Raw genomic sequence first — 24,520 nt, forward strand, 5'->3', positions numbered from 1 at the left:
GCTGGACAGAGATCGGAGTTTTGTCTACGTGCAGTTTTGACTCATCTAAAGTAGCGCAGGTAGAGTTAGCATGCCGGCTGCAAATCACATATACCATGGAAATCACAGAGTGCATATAACGTAGATAGTTTAGCGGCTTTCTGCTTCGGTCAGAGACCCATGTGATACTTGCAGTATATATGTTAAAATCATGATATAGAACAGATCGCTTTAACTCATCAGAGGGCTGCATGCAATCTGTAAGGCAGAGGTCTTCAAACTTTCTTAGGTTGAGCCCCCCCAGTTGAATTTTTTTAGATGCTGGGCCCCCACAACCTGACAGAAATATCTGGAATCTGGTACACTACATAATCGACTGCCACGTGCATATCACGGGCCATATTCGGCAAATAATGTTTAACACAATAAGAGTGTTTACTAAACTGCAGGTTTGTGAATGGGTGTGGGGAAATGACAGAGGCTTATTACACAGCTCAAAACACAACTTTCCAAGATAAAATGTGCGCAAATTGTTTTTACTAGGATGCTTTGTTTTACACATGACCTAGATTAGTAAGTAAGTAAATAAGGCTTTATTTCGATATAAAACATATCTTAAAAGCACCAACATTAAAACAACAATAAAAACACAGCTTGGAACCCTTAAACTCAACTGGATTTCAACAAGCTATCACAATTTCCTCTAAAACACAAGTTTACACATTAGGGTACATTAGTATTTCCCGAAGGGTAGTAAACTATAATTACAGTTTCCCTTTTTTTTTAGCAACACAGGTTTACACATTAAATGTATTCTTCTTGTTAAAAGGTAAAACAACTATTATACATTAAAAAACGTTAAGACAAGGATTAAACATTTTCTTTCAGCATTTTTGCTCTAATCCACCAAGCCCAACTAAAATATTTGGCCAGGCCAGTGGCACACAAAAGGCTAGAATTCGATGAGCGGATAGGCAATGCTACAACGTAATCTCTGGTACCCAATGCTTTGCACAATGGTTTAAGCCAGTAACCCCTTGGAACTCTGTAGGCCGGGCAAGCAAACAAGAAATGCGCCATAGACTCTATTCCTAAAGTGCAACAGGGACAAGCAGAAGACGTTTGGAATGGGGTTTTCCAACGTACAGTAAATTCCCTTATAGGTAAGGTACCGATCCTAAATTTAAAATACAGTGCCCTGTCTAGAGGTTTATGGATAATATCTAGATATGGCTTGGTAAACATAATGTCCTTAATCGTTAGGAACCTGTCCGTTACACTTCCCAACTTAGGGTCACAGTTATGCTTGCTTGAAACCCAACTCCAATAGAGGTTCTTTATTACTGCTTTTGGTGGAGCTGATCTATTCTCCCAGGACTCGCGAAGGCCCAGGTCAAACAGTAGGGACTTGACATCTTGGAGCCATTTGATTTTTTGCCAGCCCATAGTAGACATCACCTTTGCCAAGCCTTCTGCGTATTTGGCCAATTCTGGAACCCGCCATAGCCGCGCCCACAATAGAAGTGGGCGAAGTTTTGCCAGGTCACTAATAGCACCCAAGATCCAGCAACAGAGGCACCATGGGCGTGCTCTGTGGGAGTGCCATTAATTCCCTGAGGAATCTATTTTCAGATTTGGCCAGATGCTCCGTATTACTAAAGCCCCAAAGTTCTGCTCCATAAAGGGCCGCACTTACCCCCCTGGCCCTGTATATATCAATTACTGGACCAATGGGTCTAATAGAGGCAGAGCGCTGTTCCTTTAACAGGGCCCCCGTAACCCTCCTATGGCCCAATGACATCTTCTGCACGTGGGAATTCCACTTCATGGAATCCGAAAGTCGGATGCCAAGGTAGTCGAATTTCATGACCCTCTCAAGGGGCTCAGAGTTTAAGACGGGGGGAGGGCCTACCCAGTTTTCTTGGCGGGTTTAGTACCAGATATTTAGTCTTGCTAGTATTTATCACAAGCCCCCTTGATGCCCAAAAGGTCTGAAAGCCATCAAGGAGGTTCTGGAGCCCAGCTGGGGATTTAGAAAGAAGAAGAGTATCGTCGGCAAACAGGAGGGTTGGAATATGCTCGCCCGCCAGGGATGGTGCGTCAGACTGGATCTTCATTAAGTGCTCCACCACTCCGTTCACATAAAGTGAAAACAGAGTGGGGGCAAGAACGCATCCCTGGCGGACGCCCCTGTCCACCGGGATTCTTCTAGTCTTTTGCCCCTGGGTGCCCCACCTCACTTGGGCAGAATTACCATCGTGGAGCCGCACCAGCAATGACAAGATGTAACCTGGGATACCCATTTCAGATAGCACTCCCCAGAGGCGAGCCCGGGGCACCAAGTCGAAGGCCGTCTTGAGATCTATAAATGCCAAGTAGAGGCTTCCCTTCCCCACAAGAACCGTTTTCCAATAGATGAGTAGGAGCCTGAAGGCCTGCTCGATCGTTCCTGTTCCAGATCTAAAACCTGCTTGGTAGTCCGAGAGAATCCGGTTATCGTCAGCCCATAGCAAGATTCTCATGAGGATCACCTTCCCAATAACCTTCTGTGTGGAGTCGATAAGGCTGATTGGGCGATAGTTTGCAGGCTCGCCCCTATCTCCTTTTTTGAAGATCGGGACGACCTCTGCCCCCTTCCAGGACTCAGTCATGGGACCCCCATTATTGATGGAGTTAAGAAGGGTAGAAATAATCTTTGCCCATTTGCGGGGGTCGGAGCGGAGGAGATCACCGGGAATACCGTCGGGCCCAGGAGCTTTCTGCGGCACAATGGCTCAAATGGCGTCCTCCAACTCCCTGTCCAGAAAATGGGTACCATCCACATCCCTTAAGGTTGGCAAGCAGATCTGGGGAGTTGGTTCAGGGTGCCTACTCTGGGAGGAAGAATACAATTTCAAGAAATGGTCAAACCAGGTTTCATCCACTATATTGCAGGTTATGGACTCGCTGGTGGATCTGTTCTTTAAGCTAATGAGATTCCAGAAGCGGGCTGAATCTCTCCCTAGGCTAGCCTCCTTAAGCGAGCACCAGTATTCGTTTTCCCAGTCTCTTTTAGCCTCAATGACAACCTGTTTGTATCCCTTACGCGAAAGCTGAATGGATCTTTGGGACCTGCTTTTCACAGCTTTTATCAACGTTGTTTTTGCATGGCGTCATTTAGGTGTGTACCACCCCTCCTTGGTGGTGGGCCTACGGGGTTTTCTCTGTGAGGAGCCTCTGCTTCGGACTAGGAATATACTACCTAGTGCTTGGATGGTTTCTTGGAATATTTCTGATACCTTAGATTGGCCGCATTAGTCTAGATCTATTGCCTGCATTTTAACCTGCGCTACAGACAGGATAACCTCAATGTTCTCCATTTTCCCTGGATCCAGAACAAGTTTACACCATTTTAGGCACCTACCACAGTTAGATGGGGTAACTTCCTTAGTGAGCATGAGTGGCACCGTTACGTGTACTTCAACTCCCTTCCATATAGGATGTAGACTCAGTGAAAGGGGGTTATGGTCACTATCAGTTGTTGAACATACCTCCATAACCACCAGGTAGCGCCACAGATTTAAATCGAGGAGAAAGTAATCAATCCTCGTGGCATGGTTTTCCATGTTATAAGTGCAAGCCCCAATCGGATCAGAGGTGGTTCACTGCTCGTAAGCCAAATTCCAAGGCGAGCATGTTCATCTGGATCGCCCGCTGCGTCCACCTTCGGATCGGGTCGGTTTGGAGAGCGGGTATACCTCTCCTGGCATCATCTTCAGCTGTACCGAGAAGATCATCGGCTGCCAAGGGCTCGAAGGTGCAATTAAAATCCCCTGCTACCAGGACGTAAGCGTCCTGGTTGCATCTCCTAAGTTGGTTTTCTAGTAGAGCTACAGTGGGAGATGGGATGCCGCCCTGGGTGCCACGAGCATACACATTAAATACTTCAAGGACTTTCTCTCTCCGACCACCATGTACTATGATCCTGAGAATATCTGGTGAGCTGCAATGTATTTGCTTGAAAGAGCACCCTAATGAAATGCTACCCAGACTAGAAGTCCGCCAGATGGGCGACCTCTCCCTGTTTTTGAGGGTGTAGCCGGCAGATGGTAGGTGGTATAACCCACTTCATGGTGCGGCACTAAACTCCAGGTTTCCTGGAAGATACAGATAGAATAGGCATCGACTAGGGCATTCCAATCTGGCTGGTCAAGTTTCTTTGAAATGCCCGCAATATTCCAGGACAATATCTTAATCGGGCGGCCGGCCGCTACTGTGCCCTCAGAAGTATGAGGGGACTTCAGGAGAGGGCCAATATCCACTTTGCTGGGATACACTGTCTTAGGTTGTGGACTTGTTTCTCCTTCAAATGGGGGAGCTACAACCTCAGCCATTAGAGCCTGCACTTCTAGGAGGAGGCTCTCTCCAGGGTCGTCTACAGAGTGTTCAAGGCTACCGATAGGTTCTGTAGGGATGTTCATCCTCCTCACATGGTTGCCTTCCTCACCATTAACGGAGTGACTAAGTAGAATTCGGGGGACTGGGATAAACCCAGAAATACAAGGATCATTGGTTTTACAAGTGGTGATGGTGGTAAATACTGGGGTGCCCCGTTGTTGCTGTGGTACCCTATTCCCTCGGAACGGGATTCCTCCAGTTTCCATGGCTGGCGCAGCTAACAGGCAGGTGCCTACCAGTCAGTAGCTAATGTGACCTCCATAGAACCCTGAAAATTGGTTCTGGGTGCATGTTCGATATGCAAGATGGTTTGTGCGGGCTAACTCTCTGGTGCTCCCACACCCAAGATAGTACTGAGTGTTTCTATGGGACTGGTAGTCATCAAACTGCATGTAGAAATGGCCCAGCTCAAAGGTTCCGATCCCACTACAGCTATTGTTGCTCTGCTGACTACAGATGTACCCGGATACCCGAGGGTCCCTAAAATTAACAAGAACACAATCCACCGGAATGTCCTTGACCCTGCTCCCAACCCAATCTACCCTCCTCACATGCAAAATGTGGCCATCCAGGTAGGCTGGAAGGGGTCTATTACCATCCAGCCAATGCATGGTTTTATTTTTCAACTTGTGATAGGATTCAGGTTTCCCAGGCTCAAGCATTGGAACTCCGGTCAGTACCACTACGTAAGGCTGGCAACCGGGAAGTAGATTAGCATAGGCCACGGTCCGGGCGTTGAAAGGTGCTGCCCCAGACTTTAGATCTATCGGAGGCCGATCACCCCCGAAGAACCGCTGTTGTTTTGTCCACAATAACAGCTTCATCCTTGGAATGAGAGGAGGGGCCCCTAGGGGTTTCTTTTGCCTCATTTTGGGAGCTTAGGGGCTTGGGTTTGGTTTTTCCCCCAGGGTTCCCTATTTTTGTTTCCATAACCTTAATGGACGCTTCTGGAACTCTGGGGACTGAAGTAGCATTAGTTCCTAACAGCTTCTGGGGGGGATGTAGGATCTACTGGGGATTTCTGGCGGCGGGAATCATTGCTCTGGTAGTTTGACTGCAGTTTGAGCAGGGTTTTGAGGGAGAAGAAATTGTCCAGGGTGGCCTGCTCAAACCGATCAAGCCTCTGTCAGCACCTTGACCCTCTGCAGGATTGGCAGTGTAAGTGAGGTCAGGATCTGTTCTAAATGGATCAAAACGTGAGGCTGTTGGATGTCCTCCCGTCCCCCCCCCCCCCCCGAGGTAGACATAGGTAATTTAGGACAGATAACTGGTGGCGCTGCCGCGACCATCGAGAGGCGGCCATTAGCAGCAGCTCCAGGATCCGAATGAAGAGAGTTTAGGTCTACTACCCCCCCCGCCCGTCTCTCCGCCCTCTTGCATCAGGTTTTTTAATTTTAGTTTTTTTTTGTATCGGAGGGTCTCCCCCCATAGAGCCACTGGAGGCCCTCTTCCTTTTGTTGGTGGCTAAGCTTGACCCTTCCATACATGAATGCTCAGAGTGCTCAGAAGCAGCTGAGGACGATGATAGGTCTAGGACTGATGTGAGCACTGTCCGCGAGGCAACCCTCTGCGGTGATGACTGTATATCTAGGCAAGGCCCACTGCCTGATTCAGTAGGCGTGCGTGCAGTGATCCCAGGACTCCCCTCATTGGATGGTATATTCCCCGGCTGGGTACTTTCGAAATCAGCGTGCACCTGGATCATAGCTGGCGACAAAGCTCTAGATAGAGGGCCCAGCGAGGAACGTTTACCATGCATTAATTCTATGGAAAGGCGCCGCTCTGTTAGAGCAATCTCTTTTTCTAGGACAGAGAAAGCGCAAGTGATGAATTGGTCCATAGTACCACTCACACATCCCCCTCCATTCGTCCCATTCCTTCCTGAGCGGGTTGACATTGGCATATGTGACAGGATTTTTCAATACGATCATACAAAAACAAAGACCCACTGTATCAAAGTTAGTACTTGGGGCTGGTTTAGGAGACTCCCCTTCAGTTTACCGTATCAAGTTTAAGGCAGTTCCAATCTGTCCTATGAGAGGTGAAAGGGGGGGTGACCCAGCTGGCCACAGCTTAGCCCAGCGCCACCCACGCGCGTCCCGCGATGCGTAGAGAGTGCTGGTCTTTTGTGCGCCTCCTGGCGCGTAGGCGGGCGTGTGCTGCTGGTCAGCCCCCGTAATGCCTTATTGGAGGTGTAGTCCCCCCCGCTCTGCGGCCGCAGGTGTTTCCAAGGTGGAATAGCAGGTAAGGCTCTCTCCCTGCTCGAAGATGAGCACAGCCCAGAACAAGGTTCAGCAGGTCGGCAGGGTTTCCCCAGGCAGCAGCAGAAACTCTCAAACTGCAGCGGCGTCTCCCGTGTTAACAAAAAGCACAAGTGTGTTTATTGAAACCGCGTCTCCCGCTCCGCTGCGAGAGCGCTGGTCTTTTGTGCGCCTCCTGGCACATAGGTGGGCGTGTGCGGCAGGTCCGCTCCCGCTATGCCTTATCGGAGGTGTAGTCCCCCCGCTCTGCGGCCGCAGGTGTTTCCAAGGTGCGGCGGCGGGGGGGGCGGGGGGGGGGGGGGGAATAAAGGATAGCAGGTAAGGCTCTCTCTCCCTGCTCGAAGACGAGCACAGCCCAGAACAAGGTTCAGCAGGTCGGCAGGGTTCCCCCCAGGTAGCAGCAGGAACTCTCAAACTGCAGCGGCGTCTCCCGTGTTAACAAAAAGCACAGGTGTGTGTGTATTGAAACAGCGTCTAGCTTAGTAATAACACCACCATCATAAATGTGTGGACCGTTTTGATCTAAAATTGCATGAAACTAAAACATTTCTCTGCAAATAGCAATAGACTCTCACATCAATCACATTAAAAAGAAATTAAACAAAACCATATTAAAAAGAATCTGTTTAGGACGTATTCCAGGCGATCAGGGCAAAAACAGAGCTGCCTCTATCAAGGGAACCCCGGAAAGGCTGGATTGCAGTGCATGTAATATGTCCTTTTGTAATTTAGGACGAAAACCTTGATGGGGCACGACATGCCCATCCATACTTGTGTACAGGGGCACAAGTAGACAAGAACTTTGGGGGGGGGGGGGGGGGGGGCGCTAACACTCCCATCCAGGGCTGGCCCTAGCACTGGTGGCACATAGTGCAACGGTCTGTTTAGGCGCCCCTCCCCCATTTCCTCCTTCTCCATGAATTTCCTCACTACCACTCACCAACAATGCACCCCATCTCTCTATATCACCTTTCTGGTAAACATTTCATTTTTTTATAGTGCTACTCATAGTTTACCCACACTCGGTTCTTTGATCTGAATGGTACACATTCTTTGTAGCGGGCACATAAACCTCTGCGGTGTGTGAGTGAATGGTGATCAGAGTGAGTGCATGGCGATCGCTGTGAGTGCATGGCGATCGCTGTGAGTGCATGGCGATCGCTGTGAGTGCATGGCGATCGCTGTGAGTGCATGGCGATCGCTGTGAGTGCATGGCGATCGCTGTGAGTGCATGGCGATCGCTGTGAGTGCATGGCGATCGCTGTGAGTGCATGGCGATCGCTGTGAGTGCATGGCGATCACTGTGAGTGCATGGCGATCACTGTGAGTGCATGGCGATCACTGTGAGTGCATGGCGATCACTGTGAGTGCATGGCGATCACTGTGAGTGTATTGTGAGCATGAAAGTGAAGGGCGAGAATGAGGAGTGAGTTGTCTGAATGCAGGGTGCATTCCCAGACACTTGAACTAACACAGCAGGTTATTGACGGCAGCGTGGGTTTCAGATATGTTAAACTATTGCTATTATGGCATTAACCAGGGAACATGTTGGAGGAAATGAATGTGCTGATCTTGCAACAAACTTCCAGTTTTATGGTTAGGGTTGCCAGATCATTGCTTATTTTTGTATCAACAGGGCCATCAAAAAAGTCACCTAAAGCTACATTGCCAGTACTTCTCTGTGCATACTTTGAACAGCACATATAAATAGTAGCACTTTTAATTGTGTTTTAGGGCTGCCTGAATGGTCCATGACTGATAATAAAATGGAACAAAGACAGAAAAGTCACATTACAAATGTATACATATTTATTTATAAGTATATTTAGTGTCAAGACAATCAATTTGCAGGCTGTTTAAAAAAAACACATGGCTGGCTGGCATTTTTCTTTTGGTAGCTTGAAGCCCTGTGGGCGCCGCAGCGCCTGCCTGTGTAAATTTAAAAGACACTTTGTCTCCTTCCTGCTAACAGCTTCCTCCAGGACTGGGTTAAACTGGTAGAGCTGAAATGCTTCAGCTGCTGTGGGAGGCAGGATGTCTCCTTTGCTAAAACTGAAAGCAAGGAACAGAGGTAATTTCAGCTGCAGTGGGAGGCAAGGAGTCTCCTCTGCTATGAAATCAAACGCAAAGGAACAGGACTGTCTGTTCATTTGTTTTCGTTTTTAGCAGAGACCCTTCCTCCCACTGCAGCTGAAGCAGCCCAGCTCTACCAATTATCCCCCTCCTGGGAAGGTTAACTGTTCGCTCTATATATGACAAAAGCGCAAGTCGTGCCTTATCTATTTCCCCTCCCTCCCCCAGCTCTCAGTTACCGGAGCTCACAAATAAACATTTGAAAGGGGTGAAGACTTGCACGATGCGGGACAGTAAGAAGAATCTGAAAGGGAAGATGTTAGTGTGGAGTGCGCGCCCCCCCCCTGAGATGGTGTTGCGCCCCCCTGGTGGGGCGCGCCCCACAGATTGAAGAACTCTGCTGTAAGGTATAGGTTAGTTATATTTCCCCAACAGTCTTTCATTATCCCAATGTTGTAAAAAAGGTTCGCTTGGCTAGAAATAAATTCTTATTAGTAAAGACAACCCCCAGCCAAGGTACCATATTTTTAATTCTCAGTTTATGCTTCTCCAGATCAAGCACTCCTACTATACTGTATACCAGTATGGATGACTTTCAACTCCTACACCTTGTAGTCCTCTCGCTTATGTAACATTTCCTATACAATGATTTACACATGTACGATTCATCATCTTGCGTGTACGATGTAAAGTGCTATGACACCATCCACCTATAAGAGTAGCGCTATCAAACAAAAGAAAGGCATGAGAGAGAGTAGTTATGGAGACATAAGAGACACTGTTGAAGGGTGGTGGCGAGGGAATCCTCGGAGGAGTATCATGGGTGGGCGGAGGGGGCGCACAAACATTGTCGCGCGGGGAGTCACCAGGGATATAGCCGGCCATGATAAATAGTCAGTAGTAAAATATGTATTTTCAGTGATACCCTGGATACCACAACTTCTACACAAAAGAGCCTGCCGGTACCAACATGCGCCTGTGGAAAGATGCTTCTTACTTCTGAACCCATTACTGATGGCAGTCACTCACTCGCAACTCGCCGACTGACAGTAGAAGGATACTCTTTACTTCTGAAGCTCTCCTTGCTGTGCTCATTGGTGAAGATCTCTTCCCAGGGAAGAATGGGTTCGGCAAGCGGATTCACCAGAGGGAATGGTTTCCGGCCCAGCATGGGTGCCATCCCGCGGCAGTAGTAGGGCCAGGCGGGCTCTCTGGTAGGAGTTTAGGGCAAGAGAAGGCCACAGTTTACCAGGGCCTGAGCAGACTCCACTAATTCAGCTCCAGTTCACCTTTCCTCGGTTGGCACTCACAGGTTGAGATACCGCTACCAGGTAAAGCTGCGGCTGATAATTGAACAAGGGCGTGCAGCTCGCGCTGACGAGGAAAGGAAGAGGCAGCAGAGGGAGTGGAAGAGAGTAGGGGGCCTGCCCAGGATTCCCTGGTGGGAGTGAGCAGGAACCATATGTCAAAGCTCACTCCCGCAAGGGAAGCGCCAAACGTGCACGCGTTGCCATTGAAGGCAATGCAACGCGTGCACGTTTTTGGCAGCCAAACTGAATCGATGGCTAAAGGTCTTTTCCCACAGCAAAGCATGCGCGCTGCTAGGCGAGACCTAAAAAAACAATGTAAAGTAGGGAAAAAATAAAAAGAAAGCCAGGTTGGGCAGGGGTGGGGGTATCCTATCGCCCGACGCCCGAACCATGTTGTTTTTATTGATGGGCAAGAAGATTTACTGTCTATTACGTCCGACGGACAAGTAGACATTAAATCACATTAATACAACAGGCTGTCGGCACTCTGGGGCTCACAGTCAATCAGAAGCTTGCAGAGAGCCTGTGGCTGCATCTGATTGGCTAGCAGCCCATGACTGGGGTCTAGCCAGTGATTGGCTGTGGGGCTGAGACGTCACTCAGCTTCTGCAAGCAGTAGTCCGTGTCGGTGCGAGCCTCACATTCAGGTAAAATAAGCAGTTTTGCGTATTGTTAGTATCTGGAAGTGCGAGGTTGGATGCTCGCATAAAACTATACTTTACTTGATTGTATGATAATGTGACAGAGGTGCGATTTTTTTTTTAGCAACCATGGGCAAAAAGATTAATTAGTGCAAAAGCATAGCCCTGGCACGCCGTGGCGCCTTAGAAGAGGACGTCAAAAAAGCAACATATCGCAAACAGGCGCGCCGCGCTACCACTCTGACAAAAACAAGGAGCCAGGCTGCTTGAGACGTGGTTAGTGACCCCAAAAAACGAGAGTTCTTCGACAAGTACGGTGCAGATAATTATGAAGGGCATGGGTGGCGGGCTCGGTGGGCCTTAATGACCCGTCATTCAGTTACACTTTACTGCGATCCTCATGCTATATTTTCACAGTTCTTCAGAGACCGCAATCCTTTTGATACGTTCTTCAGTGCACAGAACGAAACGAGGCCATGCAAGTTAATGCCCCGACCCTGGACCACAGGACCATCCCACCGGCTTCAAGGGTGACGTTATTGAAACTGAGAATCCCAGGCGAAGGCCTCCTGCCACCCAAAGCCCCAGAGCAGCAGGGCGACCTTATCCTCGAATCTGAAGCGAAGTTCCCAGACTAAATTCCTCCTTCCTCAAAAGAAATACTGAAGCGGATACTGCCCGCATAGCCACACGCCGACAAGACAATCGAACCGGAAAGTTGGTGTTTGTTTACAGCTGATATAATCTGTCAGGAGAGGGCGCTGTATGGCCTGATGAAAATTTTTTAAAAGCAAGAGTTACACAGAAATATTTAATAGTAACATGCTTATACACTCTTGTATTAAAACTCATTTCATGTTAAGTTTTTATCTACTGGGCCTGGCCAAAGTTAGTCTCAGTGTGTGTGAAACTTGGGGTTGCATTTTGGCAAGCTGTTGTTTTTCACCGATATACAGCGGGGTATCATGACTTCACTGTGCACCGAGGGTTAGGTTCTTGTAAAATATAAAAAATGTAAATTCGAATTTGTATAGCGCAGACTTGAACATCTGCATATGAAATTAAAAAAAGCCAGACAGCAGAGGCGCAACTAGAGCCACATTTCGGGGGTGGGGGGTAATCTTTCAACCATAGGCAGTGGTGATGCAGGAACTCGAAGAAGGGGTGAAAGCACAATAAAAGCCTCGTTAACAAGTGAATGGTCTTTGAAAGACCTGTGAAGTACTCGGGTGTAGCTGTGTGTGTGCCTGGAAGCTGTCTCAGCCCGGACAGACACACACGACAGGGGTTGGGGGAAGAGAATGGGGGCTGAAGCCCTTTGACCCCAATGAGCGTTGCATGCCTGCCATACAGGGATACCATTTCTCCTGACTGGATGCAGCTGAGTGAGGGGAGTTCTCAATGAGGTGGGAAAGCACTTATTTGTAAAGTGTCAAAGTCGCTATCAGATGTTACTGGAAGGGGAGAGGTTTTAACTTTCCCATCCGTTGCATGGACTTTTTAGGGGGTTGGAATGCTTTCATTTTAAAAAATAAATCCTATTATCTCTGGTAATGTCCATTTTCAGGCGTAAGGGCCTTTGCTTCTGTGGAGCTTCTGAGAATCGTGAACAGTGTCTCTGTAAATCTCGCCTCTTGTAAGTAATCTACTTAAGACAGTGATTAAAATATCTTTTTTTGTTAAAGCATTGCTAGAGTGTTCACAAAGGTTATTTTGTCGAGCAGATCGCTCTGAATAGAATAGAACTGCTGCGCCTGCTGTGACGGACCTTGTGTACTGAGATACCCTTGTGGCTGCAGGAGGCGCAGGCTCCCATCGACCTCATCGCTGCTGTTGGAGCAGTGCAGACTGTGCACCTTTCCATTGGTGGGCAGAGCAGATTCAAACTCCCTTTCACACCAAACCTGTGAAAGATGCCAGATTGGGCAATTTTCCTCACAAATCGGTGATATTTTTCCCATTTGTGCGAGAAAATACTCAATTGACCAGTGCCTTCTATTTTTTAAGCTTCATTTGGCCCATTGTGCGCATTTTTATATGCTGCGGCGGCGCATCAGTGTCAGCACTGCAATTTATCATTCTTGAGCTGCAGGCTTGCGAAAATTTGTAAGGATACTGGCAATTCTGGATAATGGGTATGGAGGTACCCTCCAGTGTATCACATCATTAGAGGGAGGCGCAAAGGTGGCATTGCATTTGCAGGACTCACTATGATGATTATGTCTACTCTTGAGGAGGGTCCTCTGAGTCTAGAACAGAGGCACGACGCGTAAATTGCACCATTCTCATAATTGTTTGTTAAGACCCAAAACGCCATGGCAGGGCTTCAGACCCAAATCTGAATGTGGGTGAAAAATATATTTATTTTGAAAGGTGAACGTTGTTTTCCATAGAACATAGTAGCCGCCTCAATGTACTAATAATATCAAATTCTGCTATTTGTGATGTTGCAGAATGCTTCATGACTGTCTGGAACTATTTAAGTACTCTTTTGTGAAAGAGAACCTGGCTGAAATAAAAATGGCTTCCATGCTTAATTTGTGTGATCTTAGGCAAATATTTATTTCATCAAAACATTATCTTCATAATGAAGAATGGAAGCACTTTCAAATGCATGCATTCAGAATACCAGCCATACAAAACCTGTTGTTTTTGAATTAATAGACTACAATGTTCTATAATATTCTGTCCAAAGTACAGTGTTCACATGACAACTGCCTTGCCTCTTGATTCACTAATGGCATGCACGCAGTGTGGTACATCATAGAATGTTAAGACTGATGGCGCGGACAAATCGAGCATGAGTGTTCCGTTTTCTACTTATACATTTCAGATAAGACACAATCAGTGAGATTCTAGCTCCGTGGCGGGGCATGAAACAGGCTTCTGTGTCTGTAGGCAAGCCAAAGGGGGTCCATTTTTGATCAGTAAATACACATTTTCCAAACATGTACCCCTTTATTCCGTAGGCGCATGCATTTATGATGATGCCCGCATTTGCACACATCCTCATAAATCTGTGAGCCTAGGAAATGGTCCAGTCATCATCATGGCTGTTTGTTTTTCCTCTTATATTCATAATGCTACACAGCATCAGCCAAAAGCTTTTTGCTAATGATGCACAGCATGGCCAAAAAGCACTGGCAAAACCAATAGGTCAGAAAAGCAAGATCCTTATCTGATCAGGCAGTAAATAAAAAAAAAAGTCATTCTGCTCGTGCAGCTTTCTGATAAATGTACATGATCATCAAGCATGCATGTAAGTGGTGCGGCATGATTGCGTCATCACTTTTAGGTCTGGCTTTAGCCAAGACCTTTTGATTTTACTAAAATAATATGTATAATATTACTTAATGGGGCATTCACCTATTGGTCTGTTGTTGTGTCATTCCCATTTGCTTCTACCCACTACAGCATGGGGATGTGGGTTAGCATCATTACTTAATCCTCCGGTTAAAGTCACTTTGAGTAGCTGCAGTGCATTTTTCTCTTTCACAAGGTGCACATGCACACTCAAGGAGGTTCCTTTAGTACCAGTGTTGCCAGATGTGATCGTAGGACACATTTGAAGTGAGTCCATGGCATATTTCAGCTTTATCAGTTCCTATCTCCTTCCAGCGCTGTTGTAAATTCTGTCTGAAGTTGACTGCTGCTATTTCATGGCATTCCTCGACTCTCTTTCACCAGTGGTTGTTTGATCAGCTTTGTCCAGGGAAAAAACACATTTTATGGTGTTTAATTTGCTGCAGTTATATTGAAATATAGGTGGGGTGTGTAACTTGGTTTTTAGTATCCAATATTTCTTTATACTTTGTACCCTCTTTCCTTCCAATTTCTTTCTTTCCTTTTTGTCTTCCTTTTTTCCTTCTTTCTTTTCTGCCTTTCCTGTTTATCTTCACGTTTTCCATTACTTTCTGTATTACCTACCTTCATTCTTTATTTTTCTTTACTTTCTTTTTGCCTTATTTTCCTTTACCTTTAATTTTTTTCTTTCTGTTCATTCTTTCTTTTATTTTATCCATCAATCATCTTTCTCGAGCAGTCAGTTACACATGATTTCTAATGTTTTTCATTTATTTTATTTATTGGTAACATGGATGGTAGATTTGTATTATTATAAAGCATTTAATTGTTTGCTGATTTTAATAAAACAAAAATATATTGAATGTTTCTCTGTCAGCCCTTCTAATTGTTGTAGGGTCGGGAGTAGGTGGGACAAGTGGATTTTACAGGACATGTAGATCTCAGTGGCATTTTGTCCCTTGGCCAAGTAGATTATTTTTAAAATTCCACACCCCTGCAGGTTGGGTAAGACGGGGGATAACAGACCAGAAAACAGAATGTGAAGAGGGGGTTTGGGAGGGGAGAGGAGCACTCATAACAGCAACACAGAGAGCAGGGGCAGGCATTTGGTAGGTGAGCAGCATGAGGAAGAGAGCTAGAAAACATGCATTCTCGAGTAGTGCTAAACAAAAAAGTTCCCTAAAAGAGCTGTGCAATGATACAAGTCATCAAGACCAGGGGAGGGCCAAAATATGTGGCAAGGTTGAATAAATGATGTGGAAAAAAATGCAACTTATGCAGTGTAATGCAGCACATTTTGTGATGGTATTATATTGCCATTTTTACGCCAGTTAACACTGTCTGGCATTGGATGTACTTCATTAATACCAGTTTCACATCCAAATATAGCATTTAGCAACAGCAAGTTAACCAGTCCAGCTTTACAAAGGGCCTTCCACTATGGCAGCACATGTTGTTGTGTTTTTAGTAACTTTTGAACCGTTTGAGCTAGAAACAAGTTTTCTTTTTTGAACTAGGCAGATTATGAAGCTGAAGATGAATTGTGTGGCAAATGCGAGAAATTTGTAATTATTCAGCAGCCGCACAATCGTATTATTCCAGTGGCCCCTCAAATAGGCCAATCAAAATATTGGTATATAAGCAAAGTGCTAGAGGCGGGACATATACAAAAAGAGGAAAGAAGTCCATCAAATAAGAAGCAACAAATGAGCGCCAACACAGCCAATGGAAGAGGCAGGTGGGCTCTAAACCCTATGCATGTTCTTAGTATGGCCCTTAAAAGGTCTTTTGCAATTAGACAGTGGCAGGTGAGCTATAAAAATGGAAAAACACCAGGCAGCGATGGCCTACCGCCAAAATGTTTATGTATATTCTATACGGAAAGTATTAAAAAAGCCAGCAACGCCCCATGAAAAATGTTCACAATACTGAAATCTCTCAAAACACACAGAGATAATTATGACACAACTGCCTCTTTGGAGAGCTGTAATAAGATCGCAGAATTTTTCGCAGAGAAGGTGAAATAAATATATGACACCTTTCCGGTGGAAGCGAGGCAGGGTACTAGCCTAACCAATGCAAGCCAAACAAACTTTAAAGGCGTGATCCAGGAATTAGCAGAACTTAAAGCCACAGCCAAAGGTATAAAGTCGAGCTCACCTCAAGACCCAGCACGACCAGAAATAGTAATGGAGGGAGCAAACTCGATTTTGCCATATATATTTCAGAGCTTATCTCCCACTCCTTCCAGAAGGGGGTGGTCCCCACCAAATGGAAACAGGCGATTGTCAGACCACTGAAAAATAAACTATCAATAGAGAACACTGTTAGAAAAATTACACCCAATCTCACTACTTCCATTCGTAGCAAAAATTGTTGAAAAAATAACTAATAAACAACTGTTAGACCACATCAACATGAACGACCTATTACACCCCTCCCAGTCAGGTTTCAGAATGGCCCACTCAACGGAATCTGCACTACTCCTGGCCACTGAAGCATTGAGAAAACATGCAGACTATGGACAAACGGCTGCACTGATCCTGTTGGATTTCAGTGCGGCGTTTGACACCGTAACACACAAGCTACTCCTACAAAGAGGGTCTCAAGGCGCTTGAGGGGGGGGGGGGGGTTCGCTACTTATCAAATAACCAAGTTTTGAGTTGTTTTCTGAAGGAGAGGTGGTTCTGTGTAAGGCGGAGGTGGGTGGGGAGAGAATTCCAGGTTTTGGCCGCTAAGTAGGAGAATGATCTTCCTCCCATGGTGGCTCTTCGGATGCGTGGAATTGTGGTGAAGGCTTGATTGGACGATCGTAGTTGGCGGGTGGGGGTGTAAAAGGTCAGGCGCGTGTTGAGGTATCTGGGTCCTAGGTCGTATAGGGCTTTGTGTGCGTGGGTGAGGAGACGGAATGTTATTCTCTTGTTGACGGGGAGCCAGTGAAGGTCTCTCAGGTGACCGGATATGTGATTGTGGCGGGGTATGTCTAGGATGAGTCGGGCGGAGGCGTTCTGAATACGTTGGAGTTTTTTTTCTGTACTTTGGCTGTGGTTCCGGTGTAGAGGGTGTTTCCGTAGTCCAGTCGGCTTGTGACAAGTGCTTGGGTGACCGTCTTTCTTGTTTCGATGGGGATCCATCGCAAGATCTTTCGGAGCATGCGTAAGATGTTAAAGCATGATGATGAGATGGCGTTGACTTGTCTGGTCATCGAGAGGGAGGAGTCTAGAATGAATCCCAGGTTGCGGGCATGGTCTGTTGGTTTGGGTGCGCTGCCCAGGGCCGGTGGCCAACACGAGTCGTCCCATGCAGAGGGAGATGATCCTAGGATTAGGACTTCCGTCTTGTCTGAATTCAGCTTTAAGCGGCTGTTCTTCATCCACTCGGCTACGTCTTTCATTCCTTAGTGTAGGTTGGTTTTGGCGGTGTTTGGGTCTTTGGTGAGGGAGAGGATCAGCTGGGTGTCGTCGGCGTAGGAGATGATGTTGAGGTTGTGCTGGCGTGCGATGGATGCGAGGGGGCTCATGTAGACGTTGAAGAGGGTGGGGCTGAGAGATGATCCTTGTGGTACGCCGCAGATGACTTCAGTGGCCTCTGATCTGAAAGGGGGGAGGCGGACTCTCTGGGTTCTTCCGGCGAGGAACGAGATGATCCAATCCAATGCTTTTCCTTGTATCCCAACGTTACTGAGGCGTTGTACAAGGGTGCTGTGACAGACCGTATCAAACGCTGCGGAGAGGTCCAGGAGGATGAGGGCAGCTGTTTCCCCGTTGTCGAGCAGTGTTCGGATGTCGTCTGTGGCTGCGATGAGGGCGGTTTCGGTGCTGTGTTTGGCTCGGAAGCCGGACTGGGGGGGGGGGGGTCGAGGGAACCGTTAGACTCGAGGAAGGCGGCGAGCTGACTTTTGACGGTCTTCTCTATGACTTTGGCAGGGAATGGGAGGAGCAAGATGGGGCTGTAATTCTTAAGTTCAGTGGGGTCTGCTGTAGGTTTCTTCAAGAGGGCACTGAGTTTGGCATGTTCCCAGCTTTCCGGGAAGGTAGCGGTGTTGAGGGAGCAGTTGATGATATCCTGGAGATGGGGTGCGATAATGGAGTCGGCCTTGTTGAAGATGTGGTGGGGGCATGGGTCGGTTGGTGATCCGGAGTGAATGGAGTTCATCAGGCGGATGGTGTCTTAGGTGCTGATCGGGTTCCAGGCGCAAAGGGTGGTGGTGGGGGGCTTCAGTTCGGTGGTAAGGGGGGGTAGACTGGTCGTCGAAGCTGTTATGTATGTCAGCGATTTTGCTGTGGAAGAACGAGGCTAGAGAGTTGCAGAGGTCTTGAGAGGGAGTGATGTCGTTGGTGCCGGCGCTGGGATTGGTAAGCTCTTTGACGATGCTGAAGAGTTCCTTGCTGTTGTGGGCGTTGTTGTCGAGTCGATCCTTGAAAGCTGATTTCTTGGTGGATCGGATCAACTGGTGGTGATTGCGAGTGGCATCTTTGAGAGCGGTCATGTTGTCTGTGGTTGGGTTTTTTCGCCAGGCTTTTTCGAGGGTGCGGCAGTTCTTTTTGGAGTTCTTGAGGTTGTCATTGAACCAGGAGGCTTTTTTGCTTCCTGGCTTGCTGTGATGGTTTTTCAAGGGTGCTAATTCGTCAGCGCAGTGGGTGATCCATTGTGAGAGATTGATGGCTGCTTGATTTGGGTCCGATGATTTGGCGGGAGGGTTTTGGTTTAGCGATGTGGTGAGCTGGTCGGTGGTAATTTTGTTCCAGTTTCTGCGGGGAACTTGTTGTGGGTGGTGGTGTGTCGTGGTCTTTCTGAAGTTGAAGTGGACGCAGCTGTGGTCCGTCCAGTGGAGACCTGTGGCGTGATTGAAGGAAACGTGCTTGCTGGAGGAGAAGATTGGGTCGAGCGTGTGTCCGGCGTAGTGGGTGGGGGTGTTTACCAGTTGTTTGAGTCCGAGGTTGGCGAGGTTGTCCAGAAGGGTGGTGGTGTTGCTATCGTTGTTCTTTTCCAGGTGGAAGTTGAGGTCTCCTAGGAGAATGTAGTCCTCGGAGGGGAGGGCGTGTGGGCTGATAAAGTCAGTGATGTCTTCGCTGAATTGTGTGCGGGTTCCTGGTGGTCTGTAGATGAGGGTGCCTCTAAGTGTGGTCTTGGGGTCGGTGTGTATCTGGAAGTGAAGGTGTTCGGCGGCTGTGAAGGTGTCGTCGGAGCTTGTCGTGATGCGGATGGTGTTCTTGTGGACGATGGCGATGCCTCCTCCTGTTTTGTTGATGCGGTCCTTTCGGATGATCTTGAAACCGTCCGGGATGGCTATGGCGATGTCGGGCGCTGATGAGGCGTTCATCCAGGTTTCTGTAAGAAAGGCGACGTCTGGTGTTGTGGTGTCTAGTAGGTTCCATAGTTCAATGGCATGTCTGTGGACCGAGCGGGTGTTGAGCAGGATGCACTTCAGGTGGTTATTGTCGGAGGTCTGTTTGGCGATTGTGGATGTAGTGTGGGTCTTGATGCAGCAGAACTTGCAGGATTGGCAGGTGAAGGGTCCATGGGTGCGTCCTGGGGCGGCTTGGTGGCAGTCGGGGAGATGGCCGGTGTTGAGTGCAGAGAGGGTTGCGGCGTCGTACGTTAGGCGGGTGTAGTGGGTTTTGCCGGGGCCAGGGGGTCTGGCGCTGGGCGCGGTCCAGGCACGGACGGGCGTAGACGGGCTTACCTTTGGCGCGCATGGGCACGTCCGCAGCGCGTACGTCGCTCTAACATAAGTGGAGAGTGGAGGGGGGCGGAGCGAGGGAGGAGCAGCTGGGAGGCGGGAGCGGGGTGGCGAGTGGGGAAGGGATCGATTTGGAGATGCTGTAAGGGACGGGGGTGGGGCCGCGGGGGAGCAGCGGCAGGGACGGGCAGAGAGGCACAACAAAATGGCACCAGAATAATAATGCAGCCGAGATCGGGGCACTGTCAGGAGGTCACCAGCACTAACACCAAAACAATGCAAAGCTAGGCACAGATGCAGGGGTGCGACAACAAACGGACGAAATCACGATTAAGATGCAGGGGTACGATATTAGACAGATGAAATCAGCGCCAATACCAAAATGATGCAAAACAATGCTGATCTGGGCACAGATGCAGGGTTACGATACCTAGCAGATGGAATTACGAGTCCAGGCAGTCCAAGCAGATGGAGTCTAGGTACAGGATGGCAAAAGCGATTCAGGCACAGTCAGGAGCGACCGGTTCTGACCAGGTCAGGTCGGCCACCAAAGACTTGAAGCTTGTGGCATCAGGCGAAGCGTTCTGAGCTTGCTGACATAGTTTCTTTCCGGACGGAGCTTTTAAGTGTCACAACAGACACACCTATCGGAGAGTATTCCCTTGTCCCAGGGGATCCCACAGGGTTCAATTTTGAATCCCACTCTATTCAATCTTTATGTGGGACCACTGGCTGAACAAGTAGAGCAACATAATGTTTTGATATTGTGCTACACAGACAACACGCAGCTGATTGTGCTGCTGTCTCAAAATGAGGATCAGGCTGCAATCCGCTTCTCTAAATGTTTAGAAGAGGTGGCAGACTAGAGGTCTAATCACTGCCTCAAACTCGGGAGTAAAACAGAGGTAATGATTGTGGGCAAGGCACCAACCATATGGTCATCGGCGTGGTGGCCTGAGTCACTAGGACAACTACCCACCCAAAAAGCAGAAGTAAAAAACATTGGAATGTGGTTTAATGCAGAGTTGATATTCGACAGTCAGATTCTGAAAGTAGGGGGTAAATGCTATGGGGCCATGAAAATCCAGAGGAAGATCCTTGATCTTCTACCATCTATGGCCAGGAAAACAATAGTACACGCGGTAATAACCTCCCAATTGGGCTATGGGAATGAGTTATACCTTGGCACCACAAAAAATGGACTGTCCAAATTACAGAGAGTGCAAAACGTGGCGGCTCGATTGGTACTTAGTCTACTGAGAAGAGCCAACCCGAAGAAAACACTGATAGGACTACACTGGCTGCCAGTGGAAAAGAGTTATGTTTAAGGCAATGTGCCACTGCCATCGCATTCTTACAAAGAACGGCCAAGACACCTTCAACCACTGCTAACCCAATAAATCCCAGATCGGAATCCAAGATCCATGGGGAAAGCTCTGGTGAAGGTACCAAGAATATATAGAGGAAGAATGGGGGGGCTCGCTCCTTCAGATACCTTGTAGCAAAGACATGGAACACCCCACCGATGGCCCTAAGAATAGAGCCATGTGAAATCAGATTTCGCAAACAAGACCTGGTTGTTTGCCAAAACGGAATAACGGCTACAGTTAGTAGATACTTCCTGGTAGGTAAGCAGATGATAGCACACCTCCTCAGATTCGAGATCCGATGTCTCAGCGCGGGGACACACCGTTGGTGTAACCAAGCGCTCTAGAAATGGAAAAATAAAATAAAGAGTACAGAGGTACTCGCTACATAATTAGTAATGTATGATGAAGCATTTAAAGCAGAGCACGTCTTCCTTGATGCTACGTGTAGGAATAGTGATAATAGTGCTCAATATCTAGTAATCACCACTGTCTCCTATAAAATGTAGACAGTAAAGCCTTAGGCAAAATTATAGCAAAGAGAGACCTCTGTTCTTAATGCAAGTTCTGAACAGAAAGACTAAAAAGAGAGAGGTATGGTAAACTTCATGAGGCACCACCTACGTATAGCATACGCAAACCTATAGCTAGAATTGAATGGCTAACTTAATCTACACACAAACTACCAGTAAGACCCTATAAAATGTTCAGACCCACCAAGACGACATAAGTTTGCCAAATTAACTATCCAGAATACCACATGCTTGTGGACCTTATATTTGCTCTTAATGACACAAAAGGAACTAAATAGCTGGCTTGAATTGACTGTTAGTAGAATTTGGTCACTCCAAGAGTCTTACGGACGGCGTTAGGAACGCAAACATTTATCCAATAATAGAGAAGATGATTATCCAGACCCCAAACTCCAATGATCGCCAACATCTCCACGATGAAAGATGACACAAAGATAGAGCTAAGGAGACTTTCACATACCCTTACCAGAAAATCCAATTTTTACTCAACCCCTCACAAAACAACGTCGAGAACTGAATATTTCATGCTAACTCCTTAAAATATGTAAGTGTGCAACCGATGTATACAGCAAATCAGATCACGCTGCAGGGATGTGGAATGCCTATAGCCCAACGTCCGGGACATATGGCTTGGGGTCAAGGGCAACAAGTTTTAAAGTGCATGTTGTCCTTGGGACAAGTAGGCCCAACCCCCTGCAGCACAAACCCTTTGGCTGCCAGTTTACAGTACCACATTGTGGCTCAGGGAAGGGCATTCTCTACAATTAAGGTAGTGTGTGTTATATGTAATATGTGTGTTACTGCTGTTCAAACTTGTATATATGGTTCATTAACGCAAAGCCTTTATTATTAGGGTGAGCACTAAAAGTAAATGTTTTAAGCTCAGGCTGCACTACTGACGGTGGTTCCAGTATAAAAGTGTACACACATTTTCAAAGTTTAATAATATGAGGCTCTGTATAATGCACCAAGAATGCTCTCTGATTATATACAAATATTTGCAGAAGCTTGAAAGCAAGAGTGATGATTCTTTGCTTTCAAAATAAAACGTTCACAAAAAAGTGCATGTAAGAAAAGGAAACATTTGGCTAAACTACTGTAAGATTTTAGGTATCGTATCTTTGCAGCATCATTTAGTAACATGTTGATGTATGTAAGTATTTCCCAAAAATATTCAGAATGGAATATCAGTGTAACCAGTTTAAATATGAATAGGGAAAACAAGAACAAACAAGCATTGGCAAAGCTAGTGGGTCTGAAATTGGTGGTCAGCCTATTGGGTTTGTCAAGGCGCGACTTGTTTAGGCATGGTTTTTGTAAAACCGTAACAGTGTGGGAGCTGCTGGGTCCTCACCATTCTAACAAGCCATGGCAAAAGCAAAACAAAAAATGTTGGTCTCAGCACTCATTGCCACAGCGGTTCTGGGCACTGAACAAAACTACTTTGTGTGCCAATATGCTTCTTGTAAAAGAGCAAAATACTGTCACTTACAGTGATGCTAGCTGATAGACGGAGAGAGATAGAATAAAAAACAAAAGGTCATGGTTACCGCCAGGCCTAATTAGAGGCCCCATTAGTCTCATTAGTCTCAAAAGTGCATCCATGGTATATATCCTTGAATTAAGTGCCTATATTCAGTTTCCATGAATTCACAAGAATTTACAGGAGAAGGCCAAGAAATAGTACTCCCAGAAAATATTTGTGAACTGCATTTTAGCATGAGCAAATATGCAGGTGTAGATTTGCTTATGTGAAAATCTGAATGTTTTCAAGTACACTTTTCCTCCAACCACTTTTTTTCCCCAACCCTGGAAGAAGTTTTAAGTCTGCCACTGCCAGTAGTAAATTTTCAACCGTCAGTATGCGAAATGATTAGAGATGAATTGGTGAAAACCCTTAAAACATGCACGTTAGTAGGTTTGCACAGACTAAAGAGGGCAATCCAACCCTGGAACTATTGCTTACCACTACCTTCAACCCCAGTATGTAGACCTGCAGAAACATAGCAGCATAAGGGAATTGCTAGTATTCAAACACTACTATGGTATGAACCCCAGCATAATCAGAGAGGCTATATCAGAACTCTTATATAATGAGATTGCTGCGTAATTTGTTGCCACATTACATGGCACAAAGGGGACAAGTAGATTTTGTTACAGGCCAAGTAGATGTATTAAGCAGCCTGCCCCATGGACAAGTAGATATTTTATTACATTCCACACCCCTGACGCTGCTATACACAGATCTCTAACTTTCCCCCAAAAGCAAAACCTGGATAGGATGGATACGTCAAGATTTAATTTACCAGAAGGAAAATGAAAATACAAGAAATGCCAAACGATTATCTTGGCCTCAACAAATGTGGATCGTCCCTAATGCATTGAGCAACTGAATGGGTGTCTGACACTTTCACTACCCCTCGTTATCCCTGGTCCGACGGGGCATTAAAACAGCCATGAATAGAAAGGAACGTCTGTGCTCCCATATATATGTACTCACCCAACGAGAACAACTAAGAAACAGTCGCTTTCCCCAGTTCTATACTCACGAACTCCATACACGTTCGAACCCCAAGACCACCGTCCCCCGTTTAAAATTAATATCTATACGCCCAACCCCTGGGGTGCCCTAAACTCCCAAAACATGACACCGTTCCTCAAGAAAAACTACAACACACACAACTATCCACGAGCCCGTCATCCCCAAAACGAACGTGCCATGCCTGCATTTCCTCACCACCACGCCGTCTCACCTTGCAATCGTTCCGAACGAACATCATCCCGTGCCCCGGGTACACTGGGGCAGAGCAGAAGTAACACTTTTCGATACGCATCCCGAGGCTGGAGAGGAGCTACTGCTCCTACACCACGAGCCACCGGATAAAAGGAAGTGACGTGGGAATAGACGCAGTGATTCTATGGCAACAGGAAGT

At 47.0% G+C, this 24,520-nt stretch overlaps 1 protein-coding gene across 1 annotated transcript in view; it reads right to left on the bottom strand.

The window, feature by feature from the left end:
* The window catches only part of RSL24D1 (ribosomal L24 domain containing 1), an 80,320-nt gene extending 55,824 nt beyond the window's left edge, over positions 1–24,496 (bottom strand). Inside the window, exon 1 of the mRNA XM_078684857.1 lies at positions 24,341–24,496. Coding sequence (XP_078540983.1) covers positions 24,341–24,421 — 81 coding nt within the window. The 5' untranslated portion in view covers positions 24,422–24,496. The remainder of the gene's footprint in view (positions 1–24,340) is intronic.
* Positions 24,497–24,520: the final 24 nt, after the last annotated feature.

This window comes from Lissotriton helveticus, chromosome 3_2 (assembly GCF_964261635.1).
Source record: "Lissotriton helveticus chromosome 3_2, aLisHel1.1, whole genome shotgun sequence".
Classification (NCBI taxonomy): Eukaryota; Metazoa; Chordata; class Amphibia; order Caudata; family Salamandridae; genus Lissotriton; species Lissotriton helveticus.